Source organism: Pelobates fuscus, chromosome 3, assembly GCF_036172605.1.
Source record: "Pelobates fuscus isolate aPelFus1 chromosome 3, aPelFus1.pri, whole genome shotgun sequence".
In the NCBI taxonomy this organism is placed as follows: domain Eukaryota; kingdom Metazoa; phylum Chordata; class Amphibia; order Anura; family Pelobatidae; genus Pelobates; species Pelobates fuscus.
Genome location: NC_086319.1, coordinates 326,362,158 through 326,386,462, shown reverse-complemented (window position 1 = coordinate 326,386,462; position 24,305 = coordinate 326,362,158). Strand labels below are relative to the sequence as shown.

General features: G+C 42.6%; 2 protein-coding genes across 3 annotated transcripts in view; both read right to left on the bottom strand.

Moving 5' to 3' along the window:
* Positions 1-4,477: 4,477 nt before the first annotated feature.
* C3H15orf40 (chromosome 3 C15orf40 homolog) lies at positions 4,478-8,717 on the bottom strand. Its single transcript, XM_063445668.1, has 4 exons — positions 8,507-8,717; positions 7,230-7,362; positions 5,508-5,635; positions 4,478-5,066 (listed from the first exon to the last, which is right to left on the bottom strand). Exons 1-4 carry the CDS (start codon positions 8,612-8,614, stop codon positions 4,971-4,973), a joined length of 465 nt encoding a protein of 154 aa, XP_063301738.1. The 5' UTR covers positions 8,615-8,717; the 3' UTR covers positions 4,478-4,970.
* Positions 8,718-16,329: 7,612 nt separating this feature from the next.
* The window catches only part of BTBD1 (BTB domain containing 1), a 32,687-nt gene continuing 24,711 nt past the window's right edge, over positions 16,330-24,305 (bottom strand). The window contains exons 6-10 of one of the 2 annotated variants that reach the window (XM_063448984.1): positions 20,757-20,954; positions 19,810-20,002; positions 18,779-18,866; positions 16,660-16,806; positions 16,330-16,556 (exon numbers count right to left, since the gene is read on the bottom strand). In XM_063448984.1, the coding sequence (XP_063305054.1) occupies positions 16,398-16,556; positions 16,660-16,806; positions 18,779-18,866; positions 19,810-20,002; positions 20,757-20,954 (785 nt within the window). In that variant the 3' untranslated portion in view covers positions 16,330-16,397. The remainder of the gene's footprint in view (positions 16,557-16,659; positions 16,807-18,778; positions 18,867-19,809; positions 20,003-20,756; positions 20,955-24,305) is intronic. The other variant, XM_063448985.1, reaches the window with a different exon arrangement.

Genomic DNA, 24,305 nt, shown 5'->3' with positions numbered 1-24,305 from the left:
TACATAGTTCCTCGTTGTTCAAGAAACACGCTGACAAGCATAGAAGAGCGGCTCCTGTTTTTGTTCCTGGGGATAGGGTATGGTTAAGTACTAAGAATATTCGACTAAAAGTTCCATCTATGAAATTTGCTCCTCGCTACATAGGCCCTTACAGGGTTCTCACTCGTATCAATCCGGTTGCGTATCGCCTTGCTCTGCCACCTGCCTTACGCATTCCTAACTCTTTTCATGTCTCCTTGTTGAAACCTCTTATTTGCAACAAATTCTCCTCTAAGGTCTCCTCGTCTCGTCCTGTTCAGGTGGAGGGTCGGGAGGAGTACGAGGTCAGCTCCATCGTTGATTCCAGAATTTCAAGGGGAAAATTGCAATATCTGGTCAACTGGAGGGGATATGGTCCTGAGGAGAGGAGTTGGGTACCTCAGGAGGACGTTCATGCTTCTCGCCTTCGCAGAGCATTTCACCTCCGCTTCCCATCTCGCCCCGGTTCCTTCCGCCCGGTGGGCGTATCTGAGAGGGGGGGTACTGTCAGGGTACGTGAGGCCTCTACCTCTAAGGGAGGTAGAGACTTGATGGTTTATCCGTCCAGGCGAGCTGTTTCCTCCGTTCCTCGCGGTTCATCCAGCCACTTAAACACCGGCCGCGAGGAATCCACGTCCTTTTCTAGCAGGACGCTCAATACGTGACGTCATGACGCTATCACGAGCGACCTGTCACTCAAGTGTCCGATATCCAATCGGCACTTGTCAGAGGCGTGCTTACCATCCGGAGCCAGGGTATTTAAGCTTACTTCTCTCTTCAGCTCATTGCCCTGTCGTGGTTCTAGCTTGTCTAGTCACTCAGTGCTCTGGTATTCTAGTTTGTTCTATTTGGTTTTGACTCGGCTTGTTGTACTACCCTGCTTCTCTGTTATCCCTTGACCCGGCTTGTCTCTCGCTTATCTGTCTTCTCGTTCCCTCGACCTCGGCTTGTCTCTGACTATTCTCTATTACTCTCGGTACGTTAGTCCGGCCATTCTAAGGCCCGGTATACGTACCTTTCCACTCTTTGTACCCTGCGTGTTGGATCCCTGTCCCGATCCTGACAGTTTGTAGGTTTGCCGCTGTATGTTTTCCAATTTTAGTTATATTTGAGGTATTTTCTCCACCTCTGGTCCATTGGCCATCCCGTTTACAGTTTGGGGTAGTGGACCAGTATACATACTATTTACTATTACTAGTGACACTTAGGTGTTCTCGTAGTTTCAGTTTCCATTTTACGATATTTTTCCTAATTGGCTATAAGGTCCCCTTTAATATTTATTTGATATAGCTATTCATTTTGTAATATTTCATTGTTACTATGGATCATCCCTACATGGATTTTCTCTGTATATCTGCATTCCGAGTCTATAAAAAGTTACTAATGTGTCTTTACACCCACTGTTAAGTTTTATTTTTTTCACCTTCTAATGTCATGCGATAAACGATATTCAGAACGGGTTCCCGATCTGTTTGACAAAAGTTTTGAGAGCATTCTTGATTTCATTAATACCTCTTTGTGATAATTATACCTACAAGGGGTTAATTTGTCTGATGTCGAATCCAACCTAGTTACATCACTCCTTAGCCTTACTATGATAGGTTGATGACTTCTGACGATTTTCAAACTCTACAAATGAACAATCGTTACCTACCTTTAAATATCGGTCCAGTTCCCGCACATCGGCTCTCCTCTGATGAGCTGCGGGCGAAACGCGCGCGTCAGGGGCTTCTCGGCGATCCTCAGTCACTGGAATTTGTTGGTGCTTAGATCAATTTCCACTATATCTTACATTATACTGCGGATCTCGAGCTGACTTTCAGCTTCCATCTGGGAGGGCGATGACCAACGGCTCAGTCCCCATTGCTGTGAACTAGCCATGTGACTTTACCACTGTTTAGCTACCCTGACGGTTCTCTATATACCGACCCTCCGTTTGTAGCAGTCAGTTTTTTTTTGGTGCTCATTATTGACCCTGATTTACCCATGTACCCACATATAAGGCTTTATTGTGTACTATATTAGCCTGTATGTTACATTGTTAATTGGGTGTATCGCTGCCTTTATCCAGGAGGTTCCAGCCTACACCATTACCCATGTATCTATATTTAAGGCTTTATTGTGTACTATATTAGCCTGTATGTTAAATTGTTAATTAGGTGTATCGCTGCCTTTATCCAGGAGGTTCCAGCATACACCAACACATATGTTCCTTTTCGCTTGAACAGTGTAATGTGCAAAATTACTTTTTTTTGCACAGAATATCTGTATTGAGGACACTGAAAACTTTTGAACAGGTCCTCTTTATTCACTCTATCAGGGAAGTTTTTATTCTTTGACGTTTAAGTGTTTGATACTGGCTTTACCTTTAACGTTCAAATACTTTACAGACACTAGATGAGAAGTTTATTAATCTTTACATATCAATGTTTATCTATCTTCTCAGATATCTGTTTCCTACAGATTTACATCAGTGTCAGTTTTTATACCACTTTTTTGTGGCTATCTCCAAATCAATTTTATTATACCATTAAAAGTTATGTACTCGGGGGGCGGGGCCGGGCGGCCATGCTAGCAGGCTGCAAGTCACTATGGCTCCTGAGGAATTTGGCTAATATCGGGCAAATCCCCACTCAACTCAGCCTGAAACACCCTGGAAACCGTGGTACAAGATCCTGGAGTGTCCCGGTGTAGCTAGAGCACCTGATATCGGGTGGTCCTGGGTCCCGGTGAGATGCTCTGGGGCTTGGAGACTGAGGCCTACTCGGGAGGGGGAGTGGAGCAGACGGCCGCTGCTTTGCTTTTCACCCCGACTGCAGAGAAGCACAACGCGACTTGAGCCCTCCCGGCCCCGTTCACCCCCCCTTTGGACCGGTGGGGGTTATCCCGGTCCCCACCGGGCAGGCAAACACCCACAAGGCAGCTCGGCACTAGCCGCCAACGACCGCCACGCGGCCTCAACAAAATGGCCGAACGTGCGGTAGCTGCCCCACAAGCCACTGGAGACAAGCAGCGCAGACCGCGCCAACTAGAAGCGCCTTACCCCAGCCTCCTACTACCAAGACCGCAGACCGTCATCTGAGGCAGGCCCTGAAACCTACTCTTACCGCAGCGGCAATCTCCTGGAGAGAACTCTGGGCCCACCCTGAAAGAACAAGCCTCGCCAACAATCGGTGGACCTGAATCACCGGATTGCTACTGCTTACGGAGTACAGCACCCAGACTCACCCAGCAACCGGGAAGCTTGTCGACGACAGTCGGCGGACACCGCGCCACTGAGCGGGACAATGGGACCTAGTGGACTTCTGGTACTATCTTCCACACACCTAGTCATGTGCTGTGTTCCCCCGGACTCTCATTTGTTGCTCTGCCGGAGCTGGCGGTCATTCCAGCCCTTTCTGCTAAGATGCACACCGTAAGCTGTACCACTCATAGCCTCATTAGAGGTTACTGTAGCTAAAATTATCGATCAGAATGCATGCACCCTAACTACGGTAGTTGTTTTTTTTTTGGGTTAAATTTCCTACCTATGGACGGAGACAGCATGGTGTGTGACGTTATGCCTGGTGGTTCCCTATTTCTTTGCTATCACTCTCGGTTAAGCTAGAGACCTCTAAATCTAACACAAATGTCAGTATGCAACTCAGAATATGTTCCTTATCGGTCATACCTAGTAACTGACACCTGGAGTAACTTTTGCTGCAACTACTTTACTTTAAACTATAAAATGTGCTATGTCCTGAAATGCCAAACAGTTACTGTTAAATGTTGACTGACAAGTTGTCACTGGCTGTTGTGGCATTGCTTGCCTCACTGTATTTCTCGTGCACAATAAAATAAAGAATATAAAAAAAAAAAAAAAAAAAAAAAGTTATGTACTTAAAAGTTATGCACTCACTTCTTCTCTCCATTTTTTCACTACTTTGGTAGTTCCTCTAGGGTTAACCCCTTTTTGAGTGCTTTTTCTAGGCTTCCAGCTTTCTATTTTTTGTTCGCTATTCAGGGATATAGTTTTTAATTTGTGGGGTAATAGCTTATTGATCCAAGGAGAGACCAGACTGTCTTTCTGGCGTCAAGAAGGATTGTTTTCCTAGTTTGTTGCAAAATTGGAAGTGATTTTGCCTTCTTTCGGATCAACTACAAAAACAGCTCCTCCCCTCACAGCAGAAAGGACAGGAAATGTATCTCTGAATTGGGATAAATAGATCCACCCCTTCCCCATAAGGCAGTCTTTGTAACTAGCCTCACAACTCTCAATGTAGATGGATGAGAATGTAATGCTGTCATAAGGAAATACAACAAACTAGAGGCATTCAATGCCTTTTGTGGATTTTAGTAAAGATATGAGCCTATTGTCATATGAATATGGCACCACAGGTGATTAATGTATATGGTAGATGCTGGCTCAGATGTAGCATTTACACTTTTATTTTAGGCCATGATATCAATGAATACACAACATAATTATAAAAAAAAACGCATGGTAAAAAAAAATTTGTAATGGTCACATTTAGAAAAAAAGGTTCTAAAGTCTGATGTTTTATGTACATATTAGCATTCCGTTGTTGTACAAACTGTGTAGGAGCAGTATCTCGATGTAGACTGGTTTTAAAATGTTGCACATGTTTCACTATTGTACTTAATCAACAGTAACCCGTGGAAATGAGAGGCATTGCAGTTTTGTTGTTTTGGGGGGTTTTTCAAACATGCATCTAGATTCATGAAAAACTAAATTACTGTATGTGTTTATATGATGCTCTTTTAGGTAGATTTTGTCGTTTAAGTTCCTGGAGAGTCCCACAAAAAATGGATACAAATATGAGATTATGTCATACACAATGCTGCATTCAGTTTTGCTATTAGATGTTTTAGGGGTGAGTGTTGTGCCCCTTTAAAAATATGTAAACTTTCTTAAAATGGTTCCTTGCAGATCATTTCATAATTTGTTTCTCTCAGCTTCCAGATGCTTCCCTCTTTAACTTTTCCAAAACATCTTCTGGGGTAATTGCAGCTGAAATTTTCACTATTTTCTCTCGAGATTTTCCTCCCTGTTAAGCAATGGAAAAAATAAATATATTTATTAGTAAGTACTACAAAGTTATGAAGAAAACTATACATTTTAAGGGAATTGTTAAACATTAACTGTGAATTTCAGAAATATGATGAAAAAGAAAACGAGGTATTTATATACAGGTGGAGGATTATCATACTGCGTATAGTTTAGTAATTATTCCATTACTAGCAGAGAGTATAGGTTTACCTATTTCTATAACAACCACAATCTGGTAGATAGTGTCTGAGTGTATAAACAGTACAGCCACAAAAAAAACTGCATGGGTGAACTAATTCCATATACGTGAAGAAGAAAATGATATAGTACATACAATTGAATAAGTATATTTTAGTACACTTCCTACTAGAGGGAATACGGGTTGGGGATTTTCTTTGAAATATCCATGCATAATATTCTGGATATGAACAGTACATACCTTATCAAGAACAACTTCACTTTTCTTTACTTCAAGAACCTTTGAAAGATAGCGACACAACTCTGCATTTGCCTCACCTTCTGTTGGAGGAGCAGCAATGGCAACACCTACAGCTTCAGGCGTTACATCTAAACAAAAACACCAGATACATATTAAAGAACACAAAAAAAAACAATGGTATTTAACAAAAGAATTGTTCCAAATTTACAGCTTTATGGAAATGTCCAACTTCACAAAAAATATCTAGACATTGTATAAAAGTGGATTTATCACATACAAATCTTAGACCAATATCAAGTGAGAGACATTAACATACACTATGACTTAATATTGGACCTTCACCCTCGGTTAATTCAATTTAGCTTAGATGCACCCAGGATGGAAAACACCAGGCCCGGCAAAAATATCAGAGTCAAATGAATAAAGTTGTGGGTCATCAGTTTCATCCACTTTTTTTAAGAAAAACATTCCACTATTAGATATTTGGTTTAATCTTCCATTGTCAATATAATAACAATGGAAGAGAAGAGATGTGTATTGGGAGGGAGGGAAAGGGACTCTTCTGACCTGTTTCATTTAACTAGGTTGTAGGGTACAGATAGAGTAAGGAAGTTCGGACTACTCCCTCCTTGCATTGCTCTTACCCATACATTGCAAATGAGGGTCCAGTAAGTCACCTACCAATCCAGATGGAGCTTTTTGGACCATCTGTATCCACTGCTGTGGAGTGTAGGTTACATTAATGAAGGAGAGAGGCATAACTATGCCCCAGTTGCTCTTTCCTTTATACAATGCCCAGGTGCCTTCCTCCCAGAATTAACCAACACCTTGTCCTCACACACCTTGCAATGTAGTGTAGGAAGGTGCTGTATGAATCTCTAGCTAAATATCTGAGACCCTGGTGGCTGTAGAGTAGGTGGCTGCTGTGGGTCCCAGCTGAATATTAAATAAGCCAGTCTAGCATAGTATAGGCTGTACTAAGACAGTAATGTTCCTTTCTTTGAAAGGAGACTTTAGTAATAATTTGAGAGCCTGTATTGTTGTGGGCGTGACCCTTTGCTTTACATGGTCATATAGGGTAGAAGGATAAGAATCAGGTAAAAAATTTTAGTTTTTGTGGGCTGGTACTAATGTAGGGATGTAAAGATTCAATATGGATGTGCTTGATGCCTCAAGTTGGTATAATACAGATAATTGTAGCTAGAGATCTAGTCAATTTATTAAGACAGTAATTTGATGGGAATGATGAACCATGTAATTCTATTCCACTTCTCATTTCCTCTGTGTAACCCTACTGGCTGAGAAATTCACATATAACAGACAAGCATCATTCATACTTCGTAAGGCACCTATTGGGGCCAGTTGATAATTTATGTAAAATACAGCTAACTGCATTCCAAACCAGCCTTTACAGTTCATAAAATAATTTATCTTTGCTAAATATAATCATACATTGCAGGAGCCTTCCACAGCACCAATGTATGTCATTTTGGCCCTATAATACGCACCTGTGATTACCTGAAGTTGGTAAAACAGCCAAATGAAAACATAGGACAGAAAGATGTACCGTAAATATTTTTTTGGGGTTCCCTTTAAAGTCCATTCTACCCCTGCTGCTGGCTGAATTTTTGGAGTCAGATCATTACTCTTCCAATAGAGTTGGAATTTGGAGACAGACACACAATCTACAGATAGACAGACAGATTGTATGCAACAGGATACCTGTTATCGCATTTTGTTTAGAGCCAGGCTTGGCATGAATAGCAATGGTAACCGCCCCACTCTTGTCTCTTCCAACTGGATCCGCTGGTGCGAGTGTAGAAGGTTGTGTGGAACCTTTCTTATGTCCTTTTCCCTTCAAAGTAAATAAGCATATCAATCTAAGCAAGCATGTCCAATATATTTTGAAACACAATTCTTAAAAATAAATCAGCGAATATAATTTATTTTTTATATTTTTTCTTTTAAAAAGGGTCCCGTTTCCTAGTACTAACAACATCATCTTTATATCGTGCTGCCAAACAGCTAGGCGAGAATCCCAGGACCAAAGGCCAAACCCTCTGTTAGACACTATAACAAGGATGTTTCATTTTGTTGTTATGGTGGTTGGAGTGCTCCTACATATTGCAATTAACACGTCTCTGGTGGGTGTCAGACAGCAGATAGGGGCCTCTTTACACTCAAATACATTCGAAAATTAACTATTTTACTTCTGGTGTGAGCATGCATAGGTGATTCCCTAAAGGGAGAAATGTTAGGAATTCAAAGTAGATTTCAAATTGTACAGCAAAATAGCCAAGCTGGAAGCATAGCTAATTTGGGAGAATTTTTCTAATTTAGCCATAAATTTAGAATTCACTTTGAATTCTGGACAAAATTTCACTTTAGTGTATAACCCTGTGAGACGTATTGCACTCCTATACCCCTGCCTGGCACGGGTATAGGAGTGCAATGAAGAGTCTATTTTTGCAATGAGTTACAGGTAAGTTTAAACGTACTTAAAGGGTTTAATAAAAAAAAAAAAATTGGTATTGTAACTTATACAGATTAAGAAATGGATATATATTTGTTTAAACATATTTCACCAATACCCTTCAGTGGTCATTGGCACCAGGTGTGTCCAGGTACCCTCCCATGCCAAAGTGGTTATGGTACTTGGAATGTTGCTTTAACCCTTAATACTTTATTAGCCAGACATCTTAGTGTTGTTGTGTTTGGTGATAGTGGACTAATCATGTAATAGTGATAAATGTTCACATATTGAGAGATAGCTCCCATACTAGCTGGCTAATTAACTCCCTGTGAGGGGGTTCACAAGTTATATTATTATGCTTTCTGTAAGGGAACTGACTGGGGGATCCCAAACATGTAGTTACAGTTGTCTCCAAGCTATATTAAGGCTATTTCCGCTGTACTGTCCCACAGCTTGCTATCGCCGAGGCAGTTCGCAGCTTAGTGAATAAGCTCCAGGCGAAGTGCTATGTGCTCGGGGTATTCACCTCCTTGCTCTCTTTTCTCGGCATGGCTGCGGTCCGGCCACTGGCTGCCGCCCGGGTAATGACAGCTCTCAGTCCTACAGCCGGCGGGCGAGCCAACCTCTGTAACATGGAACCTGCAGCAAGCCTCAGCCAGAGATTCTCCCAGAAACACCTACGGCAGCCGCCATTTTACTGGAGACACCGACTATGCAGAAGCAGGACTTCCGGTTTCATTAAGTTTATGATAGGGGAGGGGCCACACAGTTTGCAGTGACGCTCAAAGGCGAAAGCCCCGCCCACTTTGTGCATAGTGCACTAGCCAGGCAGCAGGGGGCGCGCTAACGTCGGCCAGTGGTTAGAACTGGGAAAGCAGTGTCTGCAGTGACGTCAGGAGTTTAGTGCAATGGAAACTCGGTCCTGCAGTTATAATCATAGACATATAATAGTTATACAAAAACCACAACAACTGAGTGGCAAGGTGACAGCAGCCAACACCAGTATGTAATACCAGCTTTCCAAAATGAAAAAATAAATAAAAAAAAAAACACTTACCCCTCTCTAGTATGGGGGTGTCTCAAATAAATCAAAAATAAAGAAGTATATAGTGTAATTCTGTATGGGCAATGGAAGATAAAAGGTAAATAAGGTGTCTGTCTGAGGTGGATAGGCTCAAATCACTGTGAAAGCTGTGTACTATGACTATAGACCTCTTCAATCTGCTACAGAGAGGAACTCAAACAAAATAAAACAATATTGTTTCTAGTTTAGTAAGTAAGGCTGGAAACTATTTAAAGGGACACTGTAGGCACCCAGACCACTTCAGCTCATTGAAGTGGTCTGGGTGAAGTGTTCCTTTGCACTTAGTGCTGCAATGTAAAATATTTCAGTTCCAGAGAAACTGCAATGTTTACATAGCAGCACTAATTCTGCCTCCCCTCGGATGGGCAGAGTGTCGGCTGGGATAACATAAGTAAATAAAAGGCATTTAACCCTTTAACGGGAAGAAAGGGGATGGGATGTGGAGTTAGCTGGAGCAATAGTATACAGCTTTATATTCCTGGCACTATAACATCCCTTTAAAAAAAGGAGGCAGAACTGTGCACCCTAACTATAGCCTTCCAAAACCAGTCTCACACTCTAGGTGGAATCGCAAATGTGTTTAGTGGAGAAACAATAATATAATATAAAAAGCAATAAAAAGTATTCAGGCTCTCCCCTTCGAGGTGCATTTCGCCGACTAATAGCTTTCTTGGTTGAGAAAACTGCTAGTTGGTGAAATGCGCGAGAGAGGGGTAAGTGTGTTTTTTGCACGTATTAAACGTTCCACTTATTTTACTGGTGTTGGCTGTTGTCATCTTGTGTTTTTTTTGCATGAATTGTGTGCGTAAAGTTTGGGAAGAACTTACACTAATGCGGTAGCAGATCCTATAATATATTTTTAAGTGTCTAGCTATTGCAGATTTTTGGGGATTTATTCAGTTACAATCTTTACACAGTGCTCAGCTAGGCAGATCTACAGGAAACGGAAAAAGCAATTTATATTGGATAGTAATTGTGGAAATCACTATTTCCTGGTGGTTTTAATATATGAGGAGCAAACGAACATTAGAACACACAACATAAAATGAACACTTAAAGAAACACTATAGAATACAAACATGTATTCCTGACCATGTAGTGTTAAAAACACTATTTAGGTAGTTGGCCCCTTTTTAAAAGATAAAAAACTCACCTTTGCTGCAGCGCCGCGCAGGAACACAGGTGCTAGTTCCATCCCCGATCTGCCTCTTTGGCTGAGATCATCAGAATATGAAAACCAATGCATCTCTATAGGGAATGTTCAGCAGATGAACATGTGCAGCACTGACCCAGCAAGCATGTCTAGTGGCCATCTGAGTGACTGCCACTAGAGTGATCCCTAAGGAGCAATGTAAATACTGCCTTTTCTCTGAAAAGGTAATTTTGAAGAAAATCCCTGTTTTATGAACTTAGTTTGACTGTTTTGTTCTCCACCCTCTTAGAACACCAGTTTAAACCCTTAATAGCTGTCATATTTTCAAACTCTGTCTGACCGTTATAACTGTCATATTTTGTTTTTCCTCAGAGGAGGAGTGGTTTTACTGCATTAATACTGTTGCTTTGTGTGCCATTAAACAGATTTCTACCCAGCATTAAGCCTCGGCTCATGTGTGGAGGGTAATGCTATGCTTGTGTCTACACTCTGCCAGGAAGGATTATTCGCTAACTACTGGGAGAAACGGAACCCAAGATGGTCAGAAAGGGTTGGACCGTCACAGTAATGTTCACAGCAAAAAGCCTGCATAGACAGGCTACACTCACCAGAACAACTAGCAGGGGTGTATCCTGGTTTTGTGCTGCCCTAGGCAGGACAAAACTCAGGCGCCCCCCCTCACCCCCCCCCCCCCCCCCCCGCCACCCCCACCCAACCCTTCACCCGCCTTCTAAATACACACACACTGACAGATACGCATCCATTAGCTAACTGTTAGCTAATGGATGCGTATCTGTCAGTGTGTGTGTGTGTGAGTGTATGAGTGTGTGAGTGTATGAGTGTGTCTGTGTGTGAGTGTGTCTGTTAGTGAGTGTGAGTGTGTCTGTTAGTGAGTGTGTCTGTTAGTGAGTGTGTCTGTTAGTGAGTGTGTCTGTTAGTGTGTGTATGTCAGTGTGTGTGAGTGTCTGTTAGTGAGTGTGTGAGTGTGTCTGTTAGCTGCTAACAGACACACTCACACACTCACTAACAGACACACTCACACACACTGACATACACACACTAACAGACACACACAGTCAGACACACACACACACTCTAACAGACACACTCTCACACACACACACTCTAACAGACAAACAGACACACTAACAGACACACTCACTAACAGACACACACTAACAGACACACTCACACACACTAACAGACACACTCACACACACTAACAGACACACACAGTCAGACACACTCACACACACTCTCACACTCACTAACAGACACACACACACACACTAACAGACACACTCACACACACTAACAGACACACTCACACACACTAACAGACACACACAGTCAGACACACTCACACACACTAACAGACACACACACACACACTAACAGACACACACTAACAGACACACTCACTCACATTAACTCATTTTTTTTTTTAATTTACCTCTCCCTCTCCCTGGGGTCTAGTGGGGCTGCCGGTCGGGCTGCTGGGCTGGTTGCTGGGCGGGCGGCTGGCGAGGGAGCACTTCCTCTGAGCTGTCTGCTCAGCTCCCTCGCGCGCCGCAGAGTGAGGCTGGGAGGCGGAGCCGGAATATGACGTCATATTCCGGCTCCCAGCCTCACTCTGCGGTGCGCGAGGGAGCTGAGCAGACAGCTCAGAGGAAGTGCTCCCTCGCCAGCCGCCCGCCCGCCCAGCAACCAGCCCAGCAGCCACCAGCCCAGGATGTCTGTTAGCCGCAAGGCTAACAAGGCATTTGCCCTGGGCGTTTGGGGGCGGCTTTTTTTGCCGCCCCCTGGAAAATGCCGCCCAAGGCAAATGCCTTGTTTGCCTCGCGGCAAATACGACCCTGACAACTAGATTAAGCTGTAGTTGTTCTGGTGAATTGAATGTCCCTTTAAAGGGTTAATCCAACTACCATGACCACTTTTTTTTTTTTAGAAATGGTCATGGTGGTAGCAGAATTTCACCTTGAACATATTTGCACTTTTGTTACACCCATGACCACATGGATAAATGTCAATTCTGTGTAAAGAAATATGTCCAGAGCAATTGTCATCCTTCCTAGACTGAAGCCCTCTTTGTCTCCCTATACCCTCCGCTATTTTTTTGTATTTTAATTTTCCCTGCCTCCTTTTCTCTCTGCTCCCTTCTCTTGTTCTCCCCTCTCAGCTCTAAGACATTTGAAATGTTCAATCAAAGTCTTCTCTGACATCAGACTGGAGAGTGCCGAGCAGTACCAAGAGCTTTACCTGGTACGAAATTTCAGGTAAGTTTTTGCTTAGTTTATTATTTATTTTCGCGTTTGGGGAAGGGGGGGGGGGGGGGAGCGTTTAAATGTTTATCATTTTAAACACTCATGCTCAATAGGGCTTTAGGACTTAAAAAATAAATGGAAAACAGAGGTTGGAGTAACTCTTTAACAGTTGTTTGGAATATTGCAAAAAGCAATGCTGATTAAAAGTCTATAATGAGTTATATCAGTCCAAGTTGTGTTCTTTCTATTCTGTGTATATTGCTGTGACGCTGGAAAGACATTTCAGCCACAGTATACTGGAAAACTTGATACTTTTTTGAAACATAAACTGTAATGTTACACTTGAAATGTAATCAGCTGCCAATTGTTAGAACAAATCGACACAAAGTCCAAGATTGTATCAACAAGCATGAACTACAGGTCATGTTACAGGAAGAATAGCCTACAGAGACAGCAATGAAAGTGCCTAGGCCCGTCATTGTTTCCCTGTACAAGCCTTTGAGGGCACTTGAGCTACACCTAAAATCTCCACACTTCTGTTCTGCACTAAACTAAAGTTTCCATGGTCCGCAATAAGCCAATGAAGAGAAAGAGACAGGTATAGAGAATGAGCACCAGTTAGTACTTTATATCTACAGCTTCTAACATCTTCTTACATTGGAACAGTTACCATCTTTATAATGTGAAGTTAAGCATCCCTTTCTACCAAATGGAACGGTTCTCATGAAGCAGACTGTTTTCAGAGGGGCCTGATCTCTGCATGATCCCACCCCATTCACATGAACACGGTGATCATCTGTGCATGGTCCCACCCCATTCCACTGAACACAGTGATGTGTGCATGGTTCCACCCCATTCAACTGAACACAGGGATCTGTGCATGGTCCCACCCCATTCAACTGAACACAGTGATGTGTGCATGGTTCCACCCCATTCAACTGAACACAGGGATCTGTGCATGGTCCCACCCCATTCAACTGAAGACAGTGATCTGTGCATGGTCCCACCCCATTCAACTGAACACAGGGATCTGTGATTGGTCCACCCCATTCAACTGAACACAGTGATCTATGCAAGGTCCTACCCCATTCAACTGAACACAGTGATCTGTGCATGGTCCCACCCCATTCAACTGAACACAGTGATCTGTGCATGGTCTCATCCCATTCAACTGAACACATGGATCTGTGCATGGTCCTACCCCATTCAACTGAACACAGTGATCTGTGCATGATCCCACCCCATTCAACTGAACTCAGTGATCTGTGCATGGTCCTACCCCATTCAACTGAACACAGTGATCTGTGCATGATCCCACCCCATTCAACTGAACACAGTGATCTGTGCATGGTCCTACCCCATTCAACTGAACACAGTGATCTGTGCATGATCCTTCCCCATTCAACTGAACACAGTGATCTGTGCATGGTCCCACCCCATTCAACTGAACACGGTGATCTGTGCATGGTCCCACCCTATTCAACTGAACACAGGGATCTGTGCATGGTCCCACCCCATTCAACTGAACACGGTGATCTGTGCATGGTCCTACCCCATTCAACTGAACACAGTGATCTGTGCATGATCCCACCCAATTCAACTGAACTCAGTGATCTGTGCATGGTCCTGCCCCATTCAACTGAACACAGTGATCTGTGCATGATCCCACCCCATTCAACTGAACTCAGTGATCTGTGCATGGTCCTACCCCATTCAACTGAACACAGTGATCTGTGCATGATCCCACCCCATTCAACTGAACACAGTGATCTGTGCATGGTCCTACCCCATTCAACTGAACACAGTGATCTGTGCATGATCCTTCCCCATTCAACTGAACACAGTGATCTGTGCATGGTCCCACCCCATTCAACTGAACACGGTGATCTGTGCATGGTCCCACCCTATTCAACTGAACACAGGGATCTGTGCATGGTCCCACCCCATTCAACTGAACACGGTGATCTGTGCATGGTCCTGCCCCATTCAACTGAACACAGTGATCTGTGCATGATCCCACCCAATTCAACTGAACTCAGTGATCTGTGCATGGTCCTGCCCCATTCAACTGAACACAGTGATCTGTGCATGATCCCACCCCATTCAACTGAACACAGTGATCTGTGCATGGTCCTACCCCATTCAACTGAACACAGTGATCTGTGCATGGTCCTACCCCATTCAACTGAACACAGTGATCTGTGCATGATCCTTCCCCATTCAACTGAACACAGTGATCTGTGCATGGTCCTACCCCATTCAACTGAACACAGTGATCTGTGCATGGTCCTACCCCATTCAACTGAACACAGTGATCTGTGCATGGTCCTACCCCATTCAACTGAACACAGTGATCTGTGCATGGTCCCACCCCATTCAACTGAACACAGTGATCTGTGCATGGTCCCACCCCATTCAACTGAACACAGGGATCTGTGCATGGTCCCACCCCATTCAACTGAACACAGTGATCTGTGCATGGTCCTACCCCATTCAACTGAACACAGTGATCTGTGCATGATCCCACCCCATTCAACTGAACTCAGTGATCTGTGCATGGTCCTACCCCATTCAACTGAACACAGTGATCTGTGCATGATCCCACCCCATTCAACTGAACACAGTGATCTGTGCATGGTCCTACCCCATTCAACTGAACACAGTGATCTGTGCATGGTCCTACCCCATTCAACTGAACACAGTGATCTGTGCATGGTCCTACCCCATTCAACTGAACACAGTGATCTGTGCATGATCCTTCCCCATTCAACTGAACACAGTGATCTGTGCATGGTCCTACCCCATTCAACTGAACACAGTGATCTGTGCATGGTCCTACCCCATTCAACTGAACACAGTGATCTGTGCATGGTCCTACCCCATTCAACTGAACACAGTGATCTGTGCATGGTCCTACCCCATTCAACTGAACACAGTGATCTGTGCATGGTCCTACCCCATTCAACTGAACACAGTGATCTGTGCATGTTCATTCCCCATTCAACTGAACACAGTGATCTGTGCATGGTCCCACCCCATTCAACTGAACACAGTGATCTGTGCATGGTCCTACCCCATTCAACTGAACACAGTGATCTGTGCATGATCCTACCCCATTCAACTGAACACAGTGATCTGTGCATGGTCCTACCCCATTCAACTGAACACAGTGATCTGTGCATGGTCCTAACCCATTCAACTGAACACATTGATCTGCATGGTCCCATCCCATTCAACTGAACACAGTGATCTGTGCATGGTCCTACCCCCATTCAACTGAACACAGTGATCTGTGCAAGGTCCTAACCCATTCAACTGAACACAGTGATCTGTGCATGGTCCCACCCCATTCAACTGAACACAGTGATCAGGGGGCTCTCCTTGAGCCAGCAGGGAGATCAAAAAGCTATATTTACTCGACTCTGAGCCCACTCACCTGCTTGAAGGAGCATTTCGGTCTGCACCAATATTGCCTACAGACCACTTTAAGAGCTCCGTTGCAGTTCCTTGGCAATTGTTGATTACTTAGAGTGCTGAAGTTGGCACTCTGAGTCACTAATTGAGTGCCAGACCACATCAGAGCTCTTAAAGTGATTTGCACCTGATGTTGGTGCAGACCGCAATTCTCCCCGACCAAACCATCAGAAATGGCTCTTCAATGGACACCTAGGGAAAGGTATAACGACACACTCAGCTACTTAACACACTCTCACACACATTCAACACTCATCCACCAAACACATTATGGATTGCAGTTAAACAATAAATTCTTATACAGAGAGTTGCCATTCCATATTAATACAATTCTGCATATTGGACATCTTTTTTGTACATTCAGACAGCCATAGTCAAAATAAAATAAGAATTTAATATGTTTAACAAGGTACGAAATGTTTCAGCTCAGCATTTAACACTGTCATGTGTGGAAGATTATTTCTGGAATCTGACCATCTTCCACTGAGGTTCCATTGTTATTACCAGGGGAACTGAAAAAATTAAAGCAAGTCTTGCCCCCTGTTGGAAGTTCATAAATGACCTTCTTTAAACCTTTTGTACCATAATGAGAATCCGGTCCCTGGAAAAATAAAAAATATATATTAATTAAAAAAAAAGTAAATCAGAGATCTGATAAATATTCAGTACTTATATATGATTATTTTAAAAAATGTATAGCTTACTTTAAGGGTAGCACAGAGTGTGTAGCAAACATTTGGCAAAATCTCAATAGCTTCTTTAAACATAACCCTAAATATATTAGATGTTCCATCACAATTAAAGCCTGTATCGTTTTGTCCCACAGTTTGATTCTTCTCATAATCAATAATCTGTTTAAAAAACACAAGACACACAATGTAAAGGAAGATGAACAGGGCACATATATCTTCATAGTTCACTTGGGTTATTCACAAAACATTGCATTTAATGGAATTGAACATTTTAGGCTACAATAGCTAGATTGTATTTTTTTTTTACTTCTGCTATGTCTACACTTTATCTGATTTAACCTGAATTTCTTTTGTTTGTTTATTTCACCACAATTTACTGTTTAGCTACACTGTTACTTGTTACATTTGGTCACCATTTATTGATCAAGAATAAAAGAGTTAAAGGGACACCAAGAACTAAGAACCAAAACATCGTTATCTTAATATAGCAGTTTTGATGTATAGATCATACTCTTGCAATCTCCCTGCTCAATTCTCTGTCATTTAGAACTTAAATAACTTTGCTTATGCAGCTCTAATCACACTTCCCCTGGCTGAGGATCACACAGCCTTCCTACATACTTCCTGAAAGGTAGCACACATGTTTCAGGTTCCCTCATTGCACAATGTGTTTCGTTTAGAATTTTTTATCTCCTGCACTGTTAATTGCTAGAGCCAACAACAGCTTCCTGTGTGTGCTTAAAGGGTCACTTTTACCACCATGATCACATTTGATTGGACCTCATGAAGGAAGGAGTGAAGTCATGGAGAGCTTCCCACGGTGCTGGTGTCAGTAAAGTTTCTGCTTTAATTTGCTGCTACGTTTTAAAAATAATTTAACAAAAAAAAAGTTTTAAAAGGGCTTAAAAAACCCTTTAAAATTCACACATTCACACAGTAAGCACACTGTGCTTTAAAAATAACTCTTTTTTTGTTACATTCAGGAGAAGTATTGTCAGAGCTGCATAAGCAAAATTATTTAACTCCTAAATGGCAGCAAATTGAGCAGTGAGGCTGCAGGGGCATGATCTATACAACAAAACTGCTTCATTAAGCTATTGGTGTTTTGGTTCTGTTTAAATTCAGTAAGAGAGAGGTGAGGGGGCTACTGGGTGAGTGGGGGCTGCTGGGTGAGTGGGGACTGTTGGATGAGAGGGCTGCTGGGTGAGTGGTGGTAGGGGCTGCTGGGTGAGATGGGACTACTGAGTGAGAGGGGGCAGGAGCTACTTGGCAAGGGTGGCAGGGGCTGCTTGGTGATGGGGCATGGGCTGCTGGGTGCGCAGGGGCTACTGGGTGAGAGGGGGCAGGGGCTGCTGGGTGAGGGGGGCAGGGGCTGCTGGGTGAGAGGGGCAGGGCTGCTGGGTGAGAGGGGGTAGGGGCTATTGAGTGAGAGGGGGCTACTGAGTGAGAGGGGATAGGGGCTACTGAGTGAGAGGGGGCTGCTGGGTGAGGTGGGTGCAGGGGCTGCTGGGTTTACTCCCCCATTCCACTTCCTTACCTTGATCCTTAGTTGGAGGAGGAGGAGCCGGAGAGGAATCATATTCCTTGGTGGTCCAATGGATGAGGTATCTGGTCTACACCGCTAGTTGGTATAGACCATTTGCACTGGGTCCGCACAGTGCATCAGGCTATACAGCCTGCACAGGAGCATACAGTGAGCAGGCAGTGAGAGAGATCTAGAGCTTCCTCTATGGGCCGGAGGTCAGAAAGCACCAGCCCTATAGTTGCTTCTCTTGATCTCCCCTGTCGGCCTCAGCATCTGGCCCTCGTGGCCCACCGGGCATTTGCCATGAACTACATCCCAGTAAGAAAAACTAAATATATCAGCAATAGCAGTGTTTGCATCTCCTAGGTCCCTGCAACACATCCTCTTCAGAAAGCTAAAGTGGATATGGTGCTTAGAGTAACACTTTTACTTTCACTGCTTTATATTACACCCTGTTGTCTAAATGTTTACACTGATACAGTTTGAAAGAGATTAATATAGTAAAACATTTAGAAAAGCAATTAGCAAGCATGCATTATTTTACATTCTACAATACATATTGAGCAATCAAAATATTTGAATACACATAAGAAATTATTACTATACCTGAATATTGACTTGGTAGTCGGTCGGCCCATGAATAGATCCATACAGTCCAAGTCCCACAATCGATATCCTTCTGTTTACTGTAAACCTGGACGACAGAACATTATATAATTCTGATTAGAAACGGTGGTATTAATATTAATAAGATCTGTAATAATATATTCTCTTCTCTAGTGCACTTTATTCGACTTGCGTTTTCAGACCATTGCGTTCTCAGAGACATAATAAAAGTTAGCTGTTGTCAGGATCCCCAAATCTCAGATTAAGACAGAGGAAAAGAAAGAAGGACTGCCAGGCACTAGAGTGGCTGGACTTAACATGCCAAGAAAGGCCTTCTAACAAGTGAATCTGGCTAACTCAAAGGCAAATTTATTGTGTTTTTGTTCCTTCTCATTGTTCTCTATTCCCATGTTTTGGCCTATTTTTTATAAGAATTTCCTTAAATCAAAAGGTTAATTCAAAAAAAGGTTCCATTAATCACTGTGCCTTGCAGAGTATCACCTACACCTCACTAGCATGGCCTACAAATGTCTGAAACAATCATCTGAAGCTGCGGTGTCTCATACAGAGAGAATTATAGACATCTTCCTTCTAGAGTAGACTGACCGGACTACGATCTGTTTGGTGTGCAACTGGCATAGGTTTAATCTATAATGAGCTAAAACTAGTTTTCTCTATATAAATTTAGGGAGTTGAAGCACATTAATGCAAAAAGTCTGGCTACTATTCATGTAGTATTTTTTTGGGGGGGGCAGATTTAATGAGTAAGTTATATAAATGTCAATTTGTGATCTGCAGAGGAAGCACAAAGAACAGGAACAAGAAATATTAGATTCCTCTAGTCAAATTGTAGAAACAGGCTAAATAATATTGAAAATGTATTTCCTGTAAACAATTAAAATAACCTGACTTATTATTTTACGTTTTGAAATATGTACAACATTTCTGGACAATACACATCTGTTATACCTGTTTTGTGTGTGTGTGTGTGTATTTCTGTATCTCAGATAAATAGGTGTCTGTATCTTCACCTGACTCTGTCGCTGGTCCCACTGTAGCCCCAGCGACTCTCCACTTGCTGGAATCTGGTGACGCTGCATTCTCTCCCACGGAGGCAACAGCGTGGACGATCAGTATAGTCAACATGAGGCTTAGGGTTTACTGTAAAATGCAGAAAGAGGTTTACCACTTCCCGATCAGACAGGATACCAGCCTGAGCAGGACCTGCCATGACAAAAACAAAGTGGGAATCTCTCTGTGAAAGAGATACTGTTGTATGCAAATACATTTAATTACAGGAAAAAACTGTGCTGGCATTGTAGCCACCCATTTCAACCCTCAAGAATTGTTCCATCTTATCAATCAAATAAATAAGCTTCATGATAACAAGAGGTACAACCAGTACTAGGCTAAGGATCCTGGACAGGCCCCATAGAAAACCTTGTACATAATCTCCAAGATTATGGGCTTCTTTGAGCAAGGTCTTCTCCACCTCTTGTATCCATCAACATTCACCTTTTCTGTCAATTACTTGCTGTTATATATCCTCCTACAGGGTAAATTGGCACTATGTAAATTCTAATAATAATAATGTGGCAGTCCTAGATCTAGGTTGTAGTCCATGCTGAAAAGGACAAGAATGGGCAGACTATAACAAATACTATGGGTGATGTGCGTTATTGCAGGTAAAAAAAGAACCCAGGGGACATGGATGTAATGAAGGTCAATGGGCATGCAGATGTTTAAGCCATAGATGACAGGTATAGGCAGAGTGGGTCAAGGGAAAAAATGGACAAAGTGATTCTTTTAAAGCCACATACATCAACTGAGAAATAGCATAGCTCCTTCATCTTTTACTTAATATTTATTTTACTTTCTACGTTTTTCAAGCTGTGGTAAATATCAGGTAGGACTTCTAGGCCTACGAGATTTGGTTTGTGATTAAATTAATGATACAATGCTATATTAAAAATATTACCAGCTGCAAACTCCTCCACAGTCATCAGAGGGAAGCGAATTAAGGACAATGCCTTGCCTAGAACCTTCATCTTGTTTTCTGCATTGTCTGCAAGCTGTTGTCTCTGGCACTCTGCCTCGGCCCAGCGGACAGCTGCTCCAAAGAGCCGGCTCTCCCGAATGCTTAGCGTGTCCCTTTCCAAAACTGCGCACAGTGTATCTATGGAGAGTTTGTGACAAACTATTTACCACCTGTTAACAAAGAGTGAATTCAAGCAAAGTTATTTACCTGGAACATTTAAATATCGGAGATATCTGATTTATTACAACATGGCAACGTAGCACCATCATTTAATATATCATTGTGATTCCTTGTCTTGTAATGAATGAGCCACGGAGGTGTCAGGAACTCATTAATCAATGATTTAATTAACTTCGGCTAAAAGGAATGGTGAGAGCAACATCAAACATCATATTTAATGGAAAACAAGAACCTGAAATGAAAACTTACAATAGTAAAACAGGTGCCGATATATAGTTTTATAACCCAGGAAACATGTACAATCGTTCCATGCAAGTGTTCTAAACGGAATCTCTGAACTTGATGGTTTTTTGCCCCATCTCCAATATTATTTTTTTTATCATGTCACTTCTGTGTGTAGATTGACATCTTCGATAACACATTATGTTTTGCTGTTAAAACACAAGCAAACATTGTCACTAACATAGAGGGTAAGCCCTTTATTTACTTACCTTTCCCCAGCACCGATGTCCCTTGTTGCTGGGTCGACTCTCCGCCCCCTCTGACGGCCCACAACAAGCGGGTGCTAATGTGCATGCATTCCTATGGGGAAAAATCTGATGCTCATGCAGAGCGTGAGGACGTCCAGCGTCAGATACCAGACCAAAAGTCTGTTTTAATTCAGGAAGCCCTGTAGTGGCTGTCTGGTAGACAGCCACTGTGGGCAGACTTAGAGCTGCAATGTAAACATTGCAGTTTCTCTGGAACTCCATATGATCGTGAGGTCCTCACAAGTACCTCGCGATCACATGTGCCAGGAAATCTGGATCGGCAGCAAGGGGACTTCCTGGGATGCCAGGTAAGTCCCCCCATCGCGATCGCCGGCAAGCAGGTAAGTCCCCTGGACGGCATGGACGTGCTATACCCTAATTAAAGCATTTTATAATATATTATACATATATAATGCAGATATATGATTTCATTATACGTGTATTTTGAGATATATATGTATATATCTCAAAGTACACTTATAATGAAATCATATATATGCATTATATATGTATAATATATTATAAAATGCTTTAATTATTTTATAATATATTATACATATATATGTATAATTTATTTATTCAATTACATTTTTTTTTTTTTTACTTTTTAGCAGCCTGGTGGACTGTCTGACAGCTCACACAGTCCCCCTGCTGGCAGCTCCTAGACTCCTATTGCGGCAATGTGATCATGGTGATCACGTGGCCCTGGAGGGCCGGGGTGGCCAGAGCTGATGCAGGGATACACGCTGTAATCTTAACGAAAATCCAAACAATTATATTCATTCTAATGATTTTAAACTGCATAGTCTGTTTGATCCCCCTACTTCCAATGCGGCTATAAAAGTTTTCTCGCAAAATGTGAGAACCAAAAGCAGAAAGACACTGACACAGAAAGAAAGCAAGGGTGCTAATATCTCTAAAATAGAACACGAAGCTCTAAAAAATTTAGCCTCTGATTTATCCATTGTGATTCGCCCAACAAGAAATCCTCAGACAACAATCTGAGGAGGGAGTATATGAACTATCTGTAATTGATCCTAGTGGCAAGTTTGGGAAAACTATTCTAGAAATGCTTAAAAGAGGGGTAGAAACTGGCCATATTACACAGTCTGAGTTTGAATACCTCTATGAAACTCACCCCAGATGTCCTATTTTGTACACCTTGACGAACGTACACAAGAATCTTGAACATACTCCGGGACGTCCCATAGTCTCGGCAATAGGGGGCTTCTGGAACCCAGGGGCAAGTGGCTGGATAATCTACTTAAAGGACCAGTTATGGCCCTTCCTACATGTGTTCAAGATAGTGGTTCGGTGATTGAACAAATTAGAAACCTTATCCTACCTGATGGTAGATTGTACACCCACTTGCCCATGGGTTCCAATTATGTCAGGTTTGAAACCAAATATTACATACAATAGACTGGCACATCCATGGGGGCACCGATGGCCCCCATGTATGCAAATGCCTACATGTACAGATATGAGGAAAATCATATTCTCAAAGACTATGGCACACACATCTTCCAATACTTTTGTTTAATTGATGATGTCCTCCTGATTTGGACAGGAGGAGAAGAAAGGTTTATTTCTATGATGAACAACCTGAACTCACTCCCAACACCGATCAGATTCCCATATCAGATGGACTCAATGAACATTCATTTTCTAGACCTCAAGATCTCTATCAACAAGAAACATTTGGAATATACTTTAATCTCTAAGCCCTCAGACAGGAATACATTCCTGCATGCCTCGAGTTGTCCCCTGAGAAAATGAAAATAATCCTTATCAATTTCGCAATTTATCAGAGTAATCTGGAACTACAGCAGTACAAGTGACAGCAGGCAAAAGCAATCGCTTGAAAACCAAAGATCTGTTCACTTTTCCACAAGCAATTCACCCTAGATCCCGTGAAATATCAGAAAATATTGAAAACAACTGGTCTCTGATGAGCAAAGATCTGACTTTACCTCCTATATTTTTTCAAACCCCTGTCATCAGTTACAAAAGAGGCAAAAACCTGCATGATCTCCTTGTACAAACTGACCAAACTGCCAAAATCGAACGATTGACTGCTGTCATTAATGCAAGATGTTACCGGTGCCTGAATTGTATGGCATGCAACTCTATGGTACCCGGGAAAACATTTTGCCTTCCCAGAATGGGCAACATAAACAAAATTAAACACAAGATTAGCTGTACCACCACTCACGTTGTATTTCGGATCATGTGGCCATGTGGCTTCACCTACGTGGGGAAAACTTCAAACGACCTCAGAGAGCAGATGCGGGGACATAGGTCTGCGATTCGCATTGCTTTACAGAGTGGCACGGCTAGCACCCCTGTCACCCGCCATTTCTTAGAAGCGGGACATAACCTCTCCTAATTGCGATTCATGGGTATCGATCACGTGCCTACCCCTTTGAGAGGAGGCAACCAGGACATTCTCCTCCTTAGGCGTGAAGCCTTTTGGATACACACTCTGGATACTTTATCACCGCATGGACTTAATGAAAAAACTCCTTAGATTGTTTCCTTGAAAGAAGATAAAGAGACTATAATTTGCTTTACATATGATTAAAATATGCCTATATGCTTATATTTGCTCTGCTTAAAGGACCACTCTAGGCACCCAGACGACTTCAGCTTAATGAAGTGGTCTGGGTGCCAGGTACCTCTAGGATTAACCCTTTTTTTTATAAACATAGCAGTTTCAGAGAAACTGCTATGTTTATAATGAGGGTTAATCCAGCCTCCAAATCCTCTAGTGGCTGTC

Excerpts from the sequence above, each read along its gene's own strand:
- C3H15orf40 (XM_063445668.1), bottom strand. The coding sequence starts at position 8,614 with ATGTTACAGAGGTTGGCTCGCCCGCCGGCTGTAGGACTGAGAGCTGTC. Across the intron at positions 5,636-7,229 it reads TAAACAAAATGCGATAACAG|ATGTAACGCCTGAAGCTGTA; the intron begins GTATCCTGTTGC and ends GTTTTTGTTTAG. Across the intron at positions 5,067-5,507 it reads GTGAAGTTGTTCTTGATAAG|GGAGGAAAATCTCGAGAGAA; the intron begins GTATGTACTGTT and ends ATTGCTTAACAG.